At 46.7% G+C, this 19,019-nt stretch overlaps 1 protein-coding gene across 8 annotated transcripts in view; it reads right to left on the bottom strand.

Moving 5' to 3' along the window:
* Positions 1 to 936: 936 nt before the first annotated feature.
* LOC104147013 (6-phosphofructo-2-kinase/fructose-2,6-bisphosphatase 4) overlaps positions 937 to 19,019 on the bottom strand; it is a 42,553-nt gene continuing 24,470 nt past the window's right edge. For 5 of the 8 annotated variants that reach the window (XM_068907247.1, XM_068907245.1, XM_009679353.2 and 2 more), the window contains exons 5-14: positions 18,053 to 18,127; positions 17,095 to 17,151; positions 16,617 to 16,738; positions 15,121 to 15,328; positions 14,410 to 14,556; positions 13,700 to 13,804; positions 12,966 to 13,095; positions 12,576 to 12,638; positions 10,653 to 10,717; positions 937 to 3,555 (exon numbers count right to left, since the gene is read on the bottom strand). In XM_068907247.1, the coding sequence (XP_068763348.1) occupies positions 3,496 to 3,555; positions 10,653 to 10,717; positions 12,576 to 12,638; positions 12,966 to 13,095; positions 13,700 to 13,804; positions 14,410 to 14,556; positions 15,121 to 15,328; positions 16,617 to 16,738; positions 17,095 to 17,151; positions 18,053 to 18,127 (1,032 nt within the window). In that variant the 3' untranslated portion in view covers positions 937 to 3,495. The other 3 variants (XM_068907248.1, XM_068907244.1, XM_068907246.1) reach the window with 2 other exon arrangements.

The raw sequence follows: 19,019 nt of genomic DNA on the forward strand, positions 1-19,019 counted from the left end.
CTTTGCCTGCCGAATCGCTGTGCCCGAGGGCCACCTGCTGGACACTGATTAGCTAAAGCAGCTCAGTCTGGATGAGCACCAATTCCTCAAAGCCCATCGAGATGGACGCACTAAAGAAATAATCCTTTTTAAAGCCCAGACAGCAGCCTTATAAAGCGTTCCTTAAACAAAAACAAAACAAAACAAAAAAACCTCATACCCTCATACGCACATAAATACACAGTAGAGTTTAAAAAAAACAAGGACACACTAACTTGTATTTGAAACAAGACTTGACCAAAAAAAACCCACCACTGAATAGGTCATAAAAGATATAAGCTACCCCACGTGAATGCTATCCAAGCGTATAAGACAATGAACAAGATGATATTAAAATTTGAGAGCCGTTGACTCCAAAATATTAATTAATTTTGCTTTCACCCTTCAGAAAGGCAAGATAAGCCATACACGCCTGTAGCATCAGATTAAATACGCTCTACCTAACCAGTACCTGCCAATAGGCACAGGAGGGCAGCATTTTCCTGGGGGTGTTCGGCGCTCTCCAAAAAAGCAGCAGCATTTGGAAGGCAGCGTTACAACACGGGAGCTTTGCGCGCGTGAATCAGATCTCAAACGTCTTACAATACCAATGGCTAGCTTAGATGAAAAGTCTTAAGTCTTACCGGTCTTCTCCATTTGGCGCCAACCCGGACTTGAGTTCATGTGAAAGCCCCGTCCAACTTTTCCTTCAGTTTCCGAGCTTCTGCTACTTCAGTTACAGGCCGATGGATGGCTGCATCTGCGAAGCGGCTCGCGCCTGAGGGAGCGCGTTGACCTCGATTCCTAGGCTCGCTTCCGCGCGATCCTCGCCCCCTTGAGCGCGCTGGAAATCTGCGGACGTTACCGGCGCTCTCGCTAGCGTAAGCCAACGAGGAAAGAAACACGGCTCCGCGCACCTTCTAGCATTTGATCTTTATTACTTGGATCAAAGGTCACAGGGTTACATTTGCCTAAAAGATTAAGATGAAGGCCAGCTATGTAAGAAAAGAGAGTTTAATCCCATCAGAAGACTGCATCTGAGCCAGCGAGTGCATTAACAGTCAGAGCATAGTGAAATAAAAGCGGGTAAAACGCTCAAGGCCAGGAATAGGCTTCCACCTCCCCCGTCCACGCCAGGTCCCTTAGCATCGCGCGGGGGAGGATGGAGGCGGCTTTTAGACCGCGAAGATAAGACGCAGTTCACACAGCGTGTCCCCGCAAAGGCAGCGAGGCGCCGGGCCGAACCGACCGCTCGCCCGCTTAAAAATTACATTCTTGGTCCGCCGACGTTTGCTTTCACCGGCTAGAAAGGATCAGATGCAGCCAACGATTTAGCTCCTGAAGTAGAACAGGCAACTTCTTTTTTTTTTTCCTCTTCAAGTATCAACATACAGTTTATTTACACTTGTGTACAAGTCTTTTTACCGAACGTCCACTTAGTAAAACACTCGTCACAGTATATTCAAAAGCAGCCTATAAAAATCCCTACTATACATAAAACATTTAGCCTTAAAGAATTGTACAGCACCTCTGAAAAGTCAGGAGAGGTAAAACAGAGGAGGGGAGAGGGGGGAGACGCACCTCAAGCTATTCCTGCCGGCCCCAAAAACAGAGCTACGCTCTCCCATGGGAAACGCACGTGAAATCCGAGGCGGAGGGAAACTATTTGCACGTTTTTGCCCCCAACGTGGTGGCAAGGCTTCTGCGGCCTCGGTTGCTGGGCATCAAGAACTTCGGGGCTGCGAGCGGCGCCGCGTGGTCCCGCTCTTCAGACAGCGGCTACGAGCACTGCTAAATTAATAAAGGTCTCACACGCACCGGACTGAACGCACGGATCACGTACAGAAAGCTTTAGACGGCAGAGCTCGAGGCGAGTGTTTCTGGTCATTTAGCATGCTACGCTTTCCTCTTCCGAAACGGAGCCTAGCTATACGGCTTCCTTCCGGAGCCGAATCTATTGCCGAGATCAGCTTACTAAAACAAATCACAGCAGCAGCACGTTATTTCACAAACCCTGCACAGACAAAACACGTTTAGCCCTTGCCCGCAAAGGGGCAACTGAGCAAATAAATCAACAGCACATGGGGCGAAAGTTCAATTAATTGGAAAGTCAACTAAAAAAAACCCCCAAAACACACATGCCAATGGTAGTTCTCCCCGTTTCAAGAACGAAGACCAGGCACCGTGCTGCCAGCTTGCCGCGGTTGTCCAGGAACGCGCATACACAATATACGTCGACTTAGCACGGGATCGGCCTCGACAGACGCAGCAAACTCCACTTTTAGCGCTGGAGTTTCTCAGAGAAGTATAAAAGGGCAGCAAGGAAGGGCAGTGGGGGACGTTGGCTTTTAAAAACCAACAAACGAAAAGAAAAAGGTGGGTGTACCATGTTAAAAAAAAAAACAAATTTCAGAATTCACTCTGTTTTTTTCGGGCACGAGTCGTTAGAAGGGTTAAACTCCACTAAACCTTTCTCGACTCTTTCCTTACGTATGCACTAAACGTGGCTATAAGGAAAAGTATACAGTTTATGTTGGAATTCATTCCAAAAAAACACCTAAAAATCACAGCGCTTGGAGACGAGCAGCATCTCTAGCCTTCGGCAGGCTGAGTCCTTTCCCTCCAGCTCTCAGAAAAGCCGTTCATCCTGCGCTGCAACAGCAGCAGAACGGACACTGCGCTCTCTTGAGATTTATTATATATGCTGTCGATACTTACTCCCGTGTCCCCCCAGGGATTATTTAATACTGTCCCTCCGCTGTGGTCCGAAATACAGCGTCCGGAAAACATTTAAAACCTTGCTGAAACGGCAAAAGCTTCCGGAAGGGAAATCTAGTTCTAATGGTTGCACGGTTGTGACAGAGGGGAAAGTCTCCCCTTTTCCAAAACATTTACGTTTCGGTTGGCAAACCTAAGCTCAGCTCAAAACCCAGACGATAACACAGCTGACCACGCTTTCCAACCCAAAGTAGTTTTACAACATGGAGCTTCCAATGCCCAAAACGCAGAATTTCACATATATTAAATACGCCATCAAAAAAGCCCTCCATCTAATTCTAGGCAATCGTTCACAGTAAAAATAAAAGGACTCTTGGAAAAACACGTAGAAAGTAAAGGCTAGTTAAAACCTGACAGTAAAATTGACATGGGTAATTAACCACTTTGCAGCATCCACAGATGAACACTAAAAACCACGGAAACTCTACAGATTTATACACGAAAATTTAAAACCGGCTACACTCCGTTTCCCAGAAATCTTTTTAGTCCTTACTGATACCTTTCGGCCCGGCGAGTTATCCAGAACGACGGGTTCTCTCCGAAGAAGCAGAATCACATTCAAAACGTCTCAAAGCGAGGGGGAGGCGCCTTGCTCCCAGCTCCGTTGACTTTCGGCGCCGCCTCCTCCGCTCCCGCGGCCCTGAGCCGTTCCCTAGCGCTCTTGCGGTGGGGAAGGGTCGCCGCCGCCGGGAGCGGGAGCTATAGGTGGTTCGGTACCGTCCGCAACGCTTCTTCCCTGGACCGATCCACGCCTACGTTCTGCGAAAGACAAGACAAAAAGATCTCAAAGCGAGGGTCTCACGGGCGTTTTGCTTAAATTACCGCTATGGCGCAGGCAAAAGACGAGCAGGTTTTAACGCTTATTGCCTCAAAACGTTTTGAGGAGCAAGAGAAAAGGTCCCAGCTTCATAAATGTCATTGGGAAGCCACGCTTAACCTCCTCCCCAGCCATGGTGTGCCCCGCAGAGCCCGAGTCTCTCCAATACCTAACCGCAGGCTGCCAAAAAAAGCATCAAAAAGAGACCTATCTCACTGGCTTCGGTAGGACAGTCGGTGCCTCCGCACACCATCGCAGGTGACTTTGTTTTATGTTTTAAGATTTTTTTTTTTTTTAACCACTACCTTCTAGCGGCTCAGACACCCACACAGGATAAGAGAGAAAAGCACACGGCAAAGGTCATAAACCAGACAACAAAAATAACTGACAAAATTGGAAACCCATTTCTCCTTTCTTTAGGGCACACGTCGGGAAAAAACTACTTAACAACAACTATAACGTTAATTCTGGTCTTGTTTGGAAGCAGTTAAGTCATTGGAAGGACTTCCTAAGGATCCGGTAATGCAACGTTTAAATTCATTTCAGGAGGCGTGGGCCTCTTGGCAGATGCCGCACTGGCATCAGATAAGCAGTTTCAGTGGTTTTGCAACCGCATCTATTAGCTTTTGCTTTCAAGGCAAGTCTCTTCAGTGCAAACGCAACTCAAGGAAAAGGAGGATCTCGCTAGTAGACAGAGAGGGAGAACCAGACTGCGTGCACCACTCCATCATCAAAACGCATCAACTCGAAAAGCGGCTCGCTCCCCTCCCCAACCCCCACTTCTAGGATTTTCAGTCGTTTCTTATCAGTACAGGAGACGAGGAGCACTGCTAGGTTTGATTTGGGGGTCGAAATGTGCCTACATCGTTTTTGTCCTCACCGATTCGCCTACGTCGACATCGGTCCTTTCCTCTCAAATCAGCTTTCAAGCCCTTGGGCAAAGCGGCCCGTTTTCCACCCTGAACACACAACGCAGAAGGTTTTGACAACACCTGCCCCAACACCGCGGGGCCGGGTTGGCCAAGTTCTGCGAATCTCTTCGCCCACCAGCCCGCTTCCTGCCCCGCTCTAACCTCTCTCTTTGGGGAAAAAAAAAGACAAAAAAACCGAAAAACAAAACAAAAAAAGATTGAGCAAGTCCTGTTTCAGAAAGGCGCTCCTACAGGTAGCACCCCTTTGGCCACACAGGCCACAGCAACGGTGCCACCATCTGTCCAAGAACCTGGCAAAACAAGCCAAACTCTGCACGACCACCATGGGGAAAAAACAAAAACAAAAAACATGCTGGCATTTGTTTCATTTTTCTCAATTTTTCTTAGGAACTGACGTAACATTTGGAACACAGTCAACATATCCGGTAATTCCTTGGAACTATGATTGCATGAGCGTCTCCACGGGCAATCAAAGAACATTGGCGGAAATCTTTCAAGTGGAGCATCTGCTGTTGATTCAAAAGCAATTAAAAGGAGCACGATGTACCCTAGGGGTACCAGAAGTTAATCCACAAGCAGCAAGAACTAGACAGCTATAACCATGAAACTGAACAGAAACAGTGTGGTCAAGACAAGGTAGAAGATACCTCTCCTTGCCTTAAGCTGCATGGGACGAAAGCAGCGTTCTGGCAACTGAGAGAGACCCAGGAGGAAAAATTCGCAATCAAGACAGCTGAGAGCAAGTCCTTCAATCTGCATAAAGGCAAAGGGGAAAAGGAGGTAGAAGAGAAGCATACTGAACCATCGCCCCGAAAAAGCTCAACTCTGCCTAGGGTTCCTGGGTCATTTTAGACATGCGTCTAAGATACCTGACTGCAAGACCAGATGGAGCGAGGCTCAGAAAGGGTCTAACAGGCCCTTCAGTGGCCAACGCTTTCCTGCTCGGAGGAGTCTTCGGGATCAGAAGGTGCCACTGCTAAAAGCAAGCCCGTACTCAGCACGCCTGAACAAAATCACCACTCCACGAAAAGACCATTACTACTGTGATGCATCAACACCAACACCTTCTGGAGAGCTCGGAAAATACAGGAGTGGGAATAAAAACAAAAAAAGTACCCTTTTTTTTTAAAGCAGTATTTCTACCCATCCATTTGGGCATATGTGACCAAGGCAAGCAAAGTCTTTGCAGCATCAAGTTAGCCAGAGCCATCAGGCACATCTCATTTTAAACTCCAAAAAGCCAGGTTTTCTTAGACAATGTGAACAAAAAATAATTGCAGACGGGCAAGAATAAAAACCCTCAAACTGCCTCAACTCAGGAGGCAGTTGAGGTACAGCCTCCCTACCGCCCGCTACGCCCTTGCCGGCGGCACGCTCCCGCGCTCAGCCTTGGCTGGCGGCAGCCCACGGTCCAGCGCTAAAGGAGCCACGCAGAAAGCCTTAACCGATAAGGGTAGCAAGGGCCGGTCGGCTCTAAAGAACGAGCGCAGAACAGAGGCATAAACGGCATGACGTAAATACAGGGCTCTCGCCAGCTGGCTTTGCCCTGGCGATCCGCAGAGTGAACTTCCGCCCAACGTTAGGCCTTTCTTCTGCCAAACAATCCGGAAAGGACCATTAAGCAATCCACTCCACTGCCATAAGAGGAGCCCACTTAAAAGGGCAAAACCGCTCTTAAAACATCTGCGCAGCGAGGGTTAGGCTCAGCGAGGAGAACAATAAGCTTCAGTGCTAAAGGCAGGCCCAGCCCCAGGAAACCGGGCTGGCGGCGGCAACAGAAGCCTGGGAAGATTTTAGCGTCCCTGAAAATTTAGTTTCAAATCGCACGTTATTTCCTTAGTCTGGAACCACACAGACGAAAGCGTCCAAAGCCGTCTTAACACAGCCCCCGGCACCTGCCTATGGCCAACGTCCCTCCGTACCTCGCAGGGATGTTGCCCAACCGCCGGGTAGATTCGCTGATTCACTCCGCAAGCGAGGTCCTCCAGGGTGTTTTTTCCTCCTAACGCACATTCGAAGAGGCCGGGGCAACTAAAGCTCAGAGGAGTGACACGCAAGTCACGTCAAGCTCACAGAGAGAGAGGAAAATAGTTCCGGTTCTCCTATTCCCGGCCTAGGACAAAATTAAACATCCAGCGGCGTATCGTGGGAGTCTCTCCGGTCAGCAGGTTCTTTAGTTGTGTCCGGCACCACATCGTCGCAGGGCTTTCCCGAATGCCATCCGCCTCTGCAAACTGCAGACCCTGTTGCAGGGAAGTCCACGCTCCCCGTGCGGCAAACGGCCCAGCTCAAGCTGGGGAAACTCACGTTCTTCTCCAGGGCCAGCAAGCCGGTTGGCAAACGCTAAAGCCTACTTGATGCAAAACAGCCGTTAAGGAGAGTTGTATATTAAACAGGTTTACACGCGTTCCTGCACGTTGAACAAGCGGAGCCACGCGGAAGCTCGCGAGCCTCTTCCAAACAGCACGTCCTTACTTAGCGCATCTAGAGAACTAGCGCTACGGCTCAGCAGGACTAAAATTTTACAGTAACTATGAATTGTTATTTTATGCTACAGAGCGGTCCGGTCGCTCCCGGGGGCACCGAAACAGCCAATACCGGCGTCCAGAAAACAAAACTTCAAACTTTTTATCATCTTACGCAGGCTGTTCTACTTCGTGGCTTTCCTAACTAAACCCGCTTCAACCAACATCAAATGACGGCTGGCCGTGACAGCAGTTTTCAGGTCGATGCTGCACCGTCATTAGCTTACAGCAATCGAGAAAAACAGCGTTTCCGGGGACAGCCAGTTAACGGGGAGCAACTCACCCACGTACATGAACCGACGCCAATACAGCTTTATCATGCTTTGGCAGTTTTTTCAAGCCGTGCGCTACACAAACAAGCACTCTGGGGCCCGAGCTGTTCGGTCTGGGTTTTTTTTTTCCTTTTTATTCTTATTTCAAAGTGATTGGAAGGATTCGTTTTTCAACTTATTTTGAAGCAGTAGGATGAAAGCAGCACGCCCAGTTGGAGAGTTGCTCAGGACACAGGATTCACTGAGGAGCAGGGACTGCTACAAGAGCGTCCTCAGGAGGTCTGCAAATGTCTACGTTCTGTGTAATAATCAAAATACAGAGGAGAATATTTATCATGCAGCAGTAAGAGCAACACAAATCTCAGCTTCCTTCACAAGTATACAGCTGCATTTATTTAAAAGCAGAGATTTTCCCCCCCTCCTCAGAGAGAGCTAGTTGGTGTCCCTGGGCTAGACAGCAGGAAAACATATTTACTGCAATCACTGGTCCCATGCTGATAATATTACCAAAAAGGAATTTATTCATATTTGGGAGGAAGTCTTTTATGGGCCCAAGCAGGAATCCACTTAAACATGTACTTAAGCACATACGCTTCTATTCAAAATAAGCACTTGAGTCCCACGAACTTTCCGTGGTTTCCTGAACTATGTCACACACTTATTTCCCAAAGGAAGATTTTCCGTTTGTTTGCATTACGGGTAATATGAAAGTACCAATCCTACACTTGAGAAAATTAAAAAAAAAATTAAAAAAAAAATCTCTTCCCAGACATGTTACCAGCTCAAGACTGATCACACTGACTAGATCTCACCTGATTTTGCAGAGGTGGTTGTGGGGGGGGAAAAAGAAAGTCAGGTTCAGTGCAGCAAATTGCTCAAAAAAAAGCCAAAAGGAGAGCACAGCAAACGGTCAGGGCTAGGAAGCAGAGCGTGGGCTGCGGCCGGGCCGGCCGAGCCTTGGGAATCGGGTCTACCACGGCGTGCCATCGTGGCCCACCAGCGGGCCTGTCCTGGCGTCACCTCCTTTAAACCTCAAGCGACAGCTAAACTGCGATTCTCCCTAGTACCAAGGATACAAACCACGACAACTCGCGTTCAAGGCCTTGGGCCAAGGTTTGGCCTGATTTCGGCCAAAACACTGCCAATTCTTGTAAGCCATTCTCCAAGCTTCAAGCTGACGGGCTTCGTGAGTTTATTGGTCGCACGGTGCGGGAAGCAACCTCAGCTTTCCACAACACCTCCCTCTCCCCCGAAAGGGAAAAGCGGGTTGGGGTTGGTTTTCTTGCTACGAGCAACCTCCCTATCTGTCATTCGCTGACCGAGACGGAGGTGCAAAGCAGACGTCTCACCCCGCTGCTTCTTTTCTGGCCCAAAGAGAGGACCCAAGCAACAGCCAAATTCCACTGAATTATCTTCAGGAGAAACGCTCGGCTCCTTCGACGGAAAAGCTCAGGCACTCAAAGCGCTCACAACGCTGACGGACGCTCGCGTTAAATCCCTTTCCGACAAATCAGCCTTATGTAACGAAGTTTACACGTCCCGTAAGCTAATCGATCTCGCACTTCGCCTGCGTTTCCGCAACGTGAAAACGCGGCTTGTCAGCTAACGCAGGCAAGGACCAGCCACCCCGCTCTGGACGCCTCCGTCGGCCAGGGACCGCAGAACAGCCCACCGGGCAACTCCTGGTCAAGCAGCCTCCTTGTTTTAACGGCGTGATTACCCGTAACGCTGCGTCTAATTAAACGCTTTGGCTGCAAGAGAGTATCTGAGAATTTAATTTTACAGCATGTTCATCGGTTTTGTAAACGAAAGGCTTTTGAAGTATTGACGGTCCTCTGAGCAGCACTTACACGCAGGCAGAATCAACGCAGTCCTTCATCCAGCTTTACCTGAGAAGGTAACAGGGCCCATACTTCCCTGGTTTGGGTTTCTTTGGGAAGGGTGTTTGGGGCTTTTGGGTGCAACGTTCTCTGCTCCTCCTTTTTTATTTTTAAATTCATTGAAACCAATCTGTTTCTTTTCTAAACAAACAAACAGCTTCGTGTCCACGGCAGTGCAACCATCTGCATAATCCCTTCTGTGCACCTGAGACGCGGCTACCCGGCGCCAACGCCAGCGGGAGCACCTAGCTCTGCAAGACGCGTTTGGCGACCGAGGCAGAGCTTACCCCCCAAAATTCACACCTTCAGTTAGCTGACTGCTATATCTAATGGCAACTCCCCCAAAATATTAGCAAGGTGTAAATTCAGCCTCGGTGTTTTACTGGAGAAACTAAAAAATGCTCACTTGATCTAAGTTACTTAATACTTCATCGCGGACACCAGCTCCCGGATATCTTAATTTATTTTCACCGCGCTTATTCAACACCTTGCAGGCACTGCGGAAACACAGCGGCTTTCCTGAACCTAACAGGCGAAGACCTGAGGGGGGTAAAGCACAAAGGCAAAGGGGAGAAGGGGAAAGCCATCAATACAGCTATTTGATGGAAAAAAGCCTTGGCTAAAAGCGACCAAAAGTCTGTATCTGCACAACTCGGGAACACCCAAGCCATCAAAACAAAACTCCTTTGCAGATCCCTTCACGCACAGCTGCCACAAACGCACGCCCTGATGTAACGAAGGTCTTTCACGTCCTGCGCCTAACTGCACACGCACCCAGAGACTCATTTATCCTTACGTTCCTTTTCACCCCGAACTAGCGTTCCCGCAGGCACCGCAAAACCCAAGCTGCTGGCAACGCGCGAGCACGTATACCTCTACTGAAGACGTGAGCCACGCGCCGGGAGAGGAGGAAGCCGCCGCGCTCCGACACCCCGTCGCTCGGTTCTCCTTTCCCGAGGTGCTCGCTGCATCGCGAGAGCTCGCCGTCCGCGGGACACGGGGAGCGCCCGCAGGACCGCGCTTCTAAGTAAGGGGCAACGACGGCGGGGATGAAAGAGCTGATGCGTCCGTTATCCGCCCTCTCCAAAATAAGCGGGGCGTTCGTAGCAGCGTATCTCTGACCGCGCTCTACTTACTCACGCTGACGGACAAAGACCGGAAGAACTGTACAGTTTTCAGATTGACACTGCATCTGTCTATACACATATCCTGTATCTTTTTGGAAGATACAAAACAGCAGCTGCTGGAGCACATAGGTAAGACACTGGCTCAACAAAAAGAACATTTCCTTTCTCAGCAGCAAGCTGGTATAAAGCTTCTATGTAAAATTAACCACGTTCAGCAGAGTTGTACGATCGTTTCTAAGGACAACAGAAGTCAGCTCGGCTGGTGCATCGCTTCGAGGTCTCCGACCTGACACACGTTCTTACCTCGGGTTTGTCTCTGTGCGTGTTTACAGCTTCCACATTCAGGAATATGGATTCCACTTTACATCCTGCCAACAGAAAACACATTTTTAGACTCGGTCTGCTTTAAAAACTGTAAAAACTCGGTCTGCTTTACCACTGTAAAGACGCAATCTAATTTTAAATTGACATGCAACCAAATTTTAAATGGGTGAAGGCAACTCCCGCTCCTCTTGTGATTTGCACCAGAATTTCCTAAATTCTGAAGAGCTTTAGCCGGAAAACGAATCAGCTGCACGAGAATCAATATTGGTCCCAAACAGAGAACCCATCTCACTGTCTCACCTTAGCTTTATTTTTATTGTTTTGAAAATCGAAACACAAATGCGCATTTTTTGAACATACATGAGCAACAACAAGCCATCAGAAAGTTCCTACTTGCAGCTTTGTTTTTAAGCACCCTAGGCTTATTAGAATTTCATTGTAATACTGATTTTAAATATTGCTCTCATTTTTTAAAAACTTGAGGATGATTAGGAGTTGTTAGTAACCCCCGTTCCCCTATGCACGCAAAACAAGAGCTCCAACCCCAGCAGCTAAACGGGACTTCAAAGCTAACGTCGAGAAAGGGACTGCTCCCCTTAGCCCAACGACAGAAAACTCCAGGCAAAAATAAGAAAAACCATCAAGTCAGAAGAGATAAATATCATTTAGCATAAGCTGACCCACTTAGAGAAAGGTAATTACTCAATCCACTCCCTTAACGTGCCCTTAAAAGAAATAACCCCCAAACTTCCCTAAGAAACAGTCCAAGAACGGTGACTTGAGAGAATCCAGTTTCCTAAAAATTAACCTTTTCTTTTAATTTTTCCCAAAAGACAGTTTTAAATGTATACGTTCAAGGCCGCAACCTGTCCTGCAAGCCCGGGAACACCAGATGTCACCAAAGCTCAGGCTGCTGCTCTTCATCGCAGGACACCACCGCCATTAAAATCACAGCACTTCACAACTGAACAGCTGTTTTGTCTGTCTCATCTGGAACGTCACCAAACCCAATGGATGGCTCGAGCCTGCTTTTTTTCACAGCTGATAACCATAGGCAGCTTTGCATGTTGCAGGACTCGCTCGGAAAAACTCGACCACCGTTTTCGGCCCTCCGTTCCCTGCTAAGCTAAGCAGACGTTCCTCCTCGCCTAGAAACAACTTTCTGAAGGTTATCGGAGCACACAGTCAAGCCGTCACTTCAAGAAAACCAGCAGCAGACAGGCAAAAGAGAATTAGCAATCGGCCTGAAAGCGGGACCTTCTCCGAGCAGCGCGCGCCGCTAGCGAGCGCCAAACCTCCGAACCCCCCGAGCTCAGCGCCGATTCAAACCGCCGGCAAGCACGTGCCACCAGGCACCAGCCGAGATGCTGCTAGCAACCACCTCCTGCTAGCGTGAAGGTCCATGCACAAATACTTCAGGAAAACGAAACAGTTACTTAAGGGTAACAGGGGAACACCCCTGAGAAGATGTTAAACCCCCCTAATTTGGCTTTGCCTGTCTTCTAAAGAGCAATGCCCTCAAGCACATCGATAAAAACTGAAATCTCACCGTGCCAGAGCCATTTAAGTGGCCGAGTTTGCCAAAGAAATGAAAGCAGTAGCATGAACGTGCACCACGCAAGCAGCTCGTCCCTCCGCAGCCGCAGCCACTACTGGCAGTCGCACACCTCCGCTAACCCCTACGTATTTTCTGGCATAACGCGAAGCAAATATAACCCGAAGGATTCACCGACTTCAGGAAAGCTGTACAGGTGTACGTATGACCCCAAGCCTAATAGCTCCATTCCGTTTTATAGCAAGATACATTTCAAATGTTTTAATTAAAATACTCCAACTTTACTGATGACCTGGACGTTAGTATCTGCCAACAGGATATTTAAAGTTTTTGGAAATACTACTTACCATAAGCCACGGGGGTTAGCTTTAAGACAGTATGCAGCGGGCACTTGAGGTAAGGCAGTTGTTCTGAGAAATCGAACAACAAATGACATATGAAATACAGATTACGTGAATACTTTAACTTTTCTGTAGCCTTACAGGCCAACCATTTAAAAGCCTCTTTTTAACTGACAGCGCATCCATTTTCTTTCCTAGCACGCAATTAAAAGAGAGGAGAAAAACAAACACTGCAGCGTTTCAAATAACTAGCTCCACAAAAACCCCTGACAAGTAACAGGAGCGGGTCAAACACGGAAAAGGCTTTTTGTTAGAATTTGGGACCTCAGCTGGCAAAGTTTCAAGATACCTCAACAGGAAAAAAACCAGACTATTTCTAACGTAGCAGAGAATTACCTGCAGGCTTGTCGAGAAAATACGCAAGCAAACAGCGCATGACAGCTTGGTGACATATGACAAGCACGTTCTCCTGCCTTTCCAGCTCCATAATGACTGGCTCCAGCCTCTGGACAAGGTCTTCATAGGACTGCGGAGGAGAAGAGAATCACGTAGCACGTTAAAAACGAACCGTAAGAAAGCTGTGCAACCGCTCCCCGCTGCCCCGAGTTTTGGGCCTTCAGCGCCCACAGGCAGGCCGTGCGGCCCTCCAGTAACTGCCCCACTGTAATGAGTTTGCTTTAGAAACGCTCTCAGCAAGTTATTTTCCTAGGGGTTTATTAAAGACCAACAGGCCTACAGATTTCCATAGCGTTTCAGCCACAACTGCATGCAACATAACCATCATCTACGATGACGACGACAACGGAAGGAGCATCTTGACAGTAGGTATGCGCATGCAATAAGTTGAAGCCTTGCCATCATTTCTCCTGCTGAGGGACCAGCACAGAAATGATGCTAACAAGATCAAATCTCTCGACTGCTTTTTTTTACATTTGATGTCATCTTTCAAGCCCTGAATCAACGCTAAACGGTCTGGCCTCGATACTTGCAAGTTGCTATGTGCTTTCACCTGGAGAAAGGAGCAACCTTTTTATGTACTCAGAAATGTATTTTTTCCATCTTACAGCTAGCACGCGTGTATTTAAGAAGACATGGAAGTCCTTCACCTTAAGAGAGAAAAGACAGCGTACCTCTCCCTTAGGGTATCTGTATCTGTATTTGTCTTGGTCTCTCAGTGCAAACTCGAGCGGGTAATTTTCCTGTATTTCTTCATATGTCATTTCTTCACACACTCCCTATAGGTAATAAAAACAATTAAAAAGCCCCTATTTCCAACAGCACAAAAAGCAAGTATCACTCTTATAATACAACCAAATATAAATGTCCTTTAACAAATATATTGTATTGCTCTTTGATGTCCAAAACTAAAATCTTTGCACAATATGAACCAGACATTCAGTCGGAGCCAGACGTGGGTAGAATGGATCAGCAAATCAGTATATGAGTGAGCTTACCTATAACGGCAAGTGACATCACTGTATGAGCAAGGCTACAGTTTAGCTATCTCAACGGCTTACATATCCCACAAGTGCAGCTGGAAAGTGCCAAACGCCCACAAGGCTTTTTGCTTTCTAACCTCCATCTACCAAAAATTACTCAGCATCACCACTTTGACTGGGGAGTCAAATGGGAAAGACAAACTGAAGCTAAATTGATTATGGCAACTTTCAGAAAATATTGAATCTTGTTAAGAGGAATTAATCACTATTTTTCCAGCCTCTAGCGCTACCGCTTTAACAACCTTCCGTCCCATAAAAGCCTTACTATTGCAAAATGAAGCACTTCCTTCTTCCCCAGCAAACAAAGCAACTTATCAGACATTTAGAAAAGAAGAACTTACTGCATCTATCTCGTTCAAAACCTTCCACTGCTCATAAGGCACTCCCAAGGCTTCGGCAGTCTGAATCGTCCTTTTCATCTGACTGGTCCAAACCTTCAGATCTTTGATATTTTGCTCATTAATAAACTGCGCCAAGCTTTTGGCAAACTGAAAGAAAAAACACGGGAGGCTGAACGAGGGCTCAGAGCCAACCTACTGCGTTCAGCCTGGAAGCCGCAGGCTCCGGGCCTCCCTAAACCCACTGCAGCTTTTCCAAAAGGCTTTGTCAAGGCTTTTGCTAAAAACGCAACACTTGCTGTTAAGCCAAGGGGAACAGGGGAGGGAAGGAAAGGAGTACCAGGAAGACACAAATCTACTGCGGGTCCCACATCTTTATCGCCAGGAATTTTCCTTTCGCCTTTAGCTCGTGAACCCTCCTGATTATCCAGCACATCAGGATGAAAAATCAGGCAGTAAAAAACAAAGCCTCCTTTGCCACTGCTCTGCGCTCTAGGATAAACAGAAATTTCGAGGAATGGAACGAAAGACCAATAAAAGAGCATACACCAAATTGCAACACCCAGGCGCCACTGCCCACATACGTAACTAAGAAATCCTTCAAAAATGTGTTAAGAGGAAAAGGGAGTAGGGGGAAGGAAGCTGCAATTGCACAACACAGCATGCACATATATCCACAAAGCCCCAAGTCACAGCAGCGTAGGAGGTACATACTTCTTTCCCCCTGACGGACAGCCCAGGATCTCCTCCTATTCTCCCTTTCAGATTGAGCTCGCTTTCTCCGTGTCGACAGAGGTAGATTGACCGAGGAGTCACGTGGATATTCATGAGGTAGTAGACAATCCGGCTCTGGATGTGATCCATGACTCTGTTCACAAGGTAACTCCTTCCAACGTCCATAATTTTAATATAGGAAAGATCCCTTTCACCAGCAAACAAAAGCATATGTAAGATTCCACACGGTTTTTATTAGCCTGTACCAGGATCCTCCTACCCCCTCGCGCAGCATAAAACCAAGACATTGTTCTCCAGGCTACGAACTTCCCACAGCACATGCATGTCTTGATCGTGCACAGGGACCGCAAGGCACGGTCACTGGCTACCCATCTCAACGAACCTTTCCAGGAAAATCACAGCACCAGAAGGACTAGCCGGAAGCAAGATCTTTTTTTCAAACACCCTACTAACAGCTGCTTATTCACAGTACTATAATTTACCCCACACCGCTATCTTATCCCAGCATCACAGAGACTATAACTTTTAAAGCCTAAAATAAACCCTGGCTGGTTTTTAGCGATGCATTTCATATGTCACACCATAAGAAAATAAGAAAATTTATAGTAAGAACAAATGACGGTGATAAGAAGCAAGCATCCTCGCTTTATCTTTGACGTCGTTCTCTGGAGTTAATCATTACTGATCCACACAGGCACAACTGTTGGGTCCACCACAGAGAGTACACGCATGAGTTGAGCTGACTGAACCAGCTTCACATTGCTTACACTCAATTACATTAAAATGCACCTCAGCCTTCTCTATAGCGCTGGCCCTTCAACGAACCAGGAGAGGGACATCCTTGGCGCGAGCGCAGCTCAAGTTCCCATACTGAAAGACCCAGACTGCACCAAGAACGTGACTCATCTCTACCTCATTTTCAAGCGTTGAACCTGAACAAAAAACAGTTGAATGCTTTGGAAGAAGGACAAATAAACTAGCTATGAACGTTTCTCACGTTTCTCCTGAGTTTGCAGGATTATTTGCACAGTCAAATAAATAAATTTGGAAGTCACACTTTGCAGGACGGATGCGTTCAAAATTCATCTCAGCCACATCAACAAATTGAAGTTATGTTTCCAAATCGCTCAGGTCTTCTCTATACTCTAATAAAAAATAACAGCCAGCCACTACAGCTAGTCTGGAATCATTTTTAAATGCAGCCTCTAGTCCAGAAGAACCGTACCATCTTCCAAGTCGGGAAACAGGAAAGAATATTGTCCCAGAGTAGACCTATTAGCCAATTTTCCTCAAGCAACCAAGTTTCCAGGCTATACCTCCATAATCTACTCTCTCTAATTGGCCCGAGATAAGAAAGCTGAAACCATCAAAAACACCATGATTTGAAAACCCCAGTCTCCAAAGGGATGCTCCATCCCCTAAAGAAACATCTTAAGATACCGCCATTGTGACCTCAGTATTATCCCACCACTTACTTGTCAAGGTTTTCATCTAGAGTCTCATAGGAGTTCTTGTAGCACTCTATTCTCTTCATGAAATCTTCTGTTGCTTCATCATTACTACAATCAACATAGTCCGGGCTACCCAGTTTCACTTGCTATTTTAAATAAAACCAGGGGAGTACATGAGTTTGTCTGCCTTTTTTTTTTTTTTCAAGAGAAGTTTAAAGAAACACGAGTTGCGAGAAGAAAACAGGACACGCAAACATATTTTCTGAAAGTTAATAAAAATACACATAGAGCAAAAACACCTATTCTTCATAGAACTGAATGTCTGCATTAGCATATACACGGATAGGAAAATAAATGAAAAGGAAAAACGTGCTGTTAATGGGAATGACTTTTCCTATCGGAAGCTCTTCTAATGTAGTTTTAAAAATACTGAGCTACTTTAAACTCCTGACTTCAAAGCCTCCAGACTTAAAGCAGTTAAAGCAAACTTTCCAGTACTCACCACAATGTTTGCAGCTATGACCTCTGGATCCACACACACTGACTCAACAAAAAAAGTCTTCAGTCCAAACAGGAAGTCACGGGGACAGAAAGAAGGAAGACAGAAGATGCATGAAAATGCCTCTGGAGACTAACACACACAAGCACACGTCTGTTTTTATGTTAACCCCTTTCTAACAGAGCCATGCCTTAAACTTTCCTCCGCCTACTCAGAAAGTGTCTTTTTCCTCCGCATCCTCCCATTAGAAATGGATGGCTCGCCATTCTCCAAAGCGCTATGCTCTACACTGTTTTCCCCAACGATGCTTAAAGGCAGAAACGTTTTGAGGCGAGAAACACTTAGGAGGGAGGAGAGAGAGAAATAAATGGGGAGGGCACAAATTCAGCCATGCAAACAGTAACTGATGCTTCTGGAATAAATAACGTAGGACCCCTTCAACTAGTGCAGCAGCCTCACTTAAGAAGAAGTTCGTGTTTTGCTCTCCCAAAGCTGCAAAGAAGCAGGAGTAGACCAAATGGAAGACTATTAATTTTTGCAAAACGATCCTGGACACGAGGCAGAAAGTAATATAAAGCCTTCAGTGTGTACAGAACTAACATAAATTTCCGTATGTGTTTCGGCAGGGAAGACCCAAACTGCACCAAGAACCGTATTTTAAATAGTTATTGCTAGCAGCACGCTTAGAATCACAGGTCCAGGACGATCCAAGTGAAGCCACGGCATAAGGGAGAGCAACTCCAAACTGTACAAACTTTAACTACAAGAGAAAGGAGGGTGCAATGGCTCTGTTCATCATATAAACAATGCTTGAAAGCACAGAACTATCTATTGACACATCATATTGACACAAGGATGTGGCTCGTGCTCCTCAGAAAACAGACAGGGCTAAGGGGCAAAACTCTCACTGCTGCGCTGCTTTTCCAAGCACAAGCCCAGAAGCTCTTTGCTTTTGACTCACCTTATACCCATTTTCTTCGCCAAATTTGTAAATAGTTTCTCTGCGCTCTCGAGTTGTGTTTGTGGCATCAAAGACCTAGGAGAAAGAGAGCGAGGGGAATTTTAAAAAAGCACCAGTGAGTAGCGCTGGGTTAGCAACAACAAAAATAAGGCTTGAAAGTCCCTCATTTGAAGGAAAGCAATGAAAACCCTTCCCCTGTCCTCTACTCCACTGCCTTTGACTAGGTCAGGAGACTTCTAGTCGCAGAAAAATATCTAAACAATCCTGACAATAATTTAGCATCTGGTTCAAGGCCATGTTCTTGGGAGATATCTCACCCTGATCCAAGAAGCTCCCAGAGAGATGTTAGGTTATGTTTCTATGGCAGCCTCTTATCTTGATAAATAGAAAGATGCCTTTGAATTTAATTTGCAGTCACACAGCGTTAGGGATAAAGGTTGCAACTCTTAAAAGGTGCCTCGATTCAGCACCTCGGTGGCTTAAAAGCCAAGCCCAACAGCATCGGCTACAGAGCAGTCAGCAGGTGCCTACCACTTCTCCTGTAAATCGAGACGTGCAGGAGAAAGAGGGCACATGCACAGCATGCAGGAGGCAAACGTTTTTCATTAAAGCTTTTAACTTAAATAGGAATACCTTGACAGCAACACGAGCGCGCTCAGAGAAGCTGAGAAGCAAACAACAAAACAGAGCGCAGTCCTCGCTACAATTTATGCAACACGAACAATAATCAGTTTATGCTGAAAACTTCAAAAATAGCGTTTACTTTCATATTCCATGAAACAGCAACGTATATCCTCAGCACACGGGACAGCAAACGTCGAGCATCTTCAGCAACGACCAGATTACACCTGACTGCCATTTACGTTGATACTTATTCGCATAATACATATTTCCATCTGATTTAGGAAGGGAAACTTTACACTTCCAAGCTCTCAACAGAAGAACAAAAGACAGAACAAGACGATTG

Source organism: Struthio camelus, chromosome 14 (genome assembly GCF_040807025.1).
Source record: "Struthio camelus isolate bStrCam1 chromosome 14, bStrCam1.hap1, whole genome shotgun sequence".
Lineage (NCBI taxonomy): Eukaryota > Metazoa > Chordata > Aves > Struthioniformes > Struthionidae > Struthio > Struthio camelus.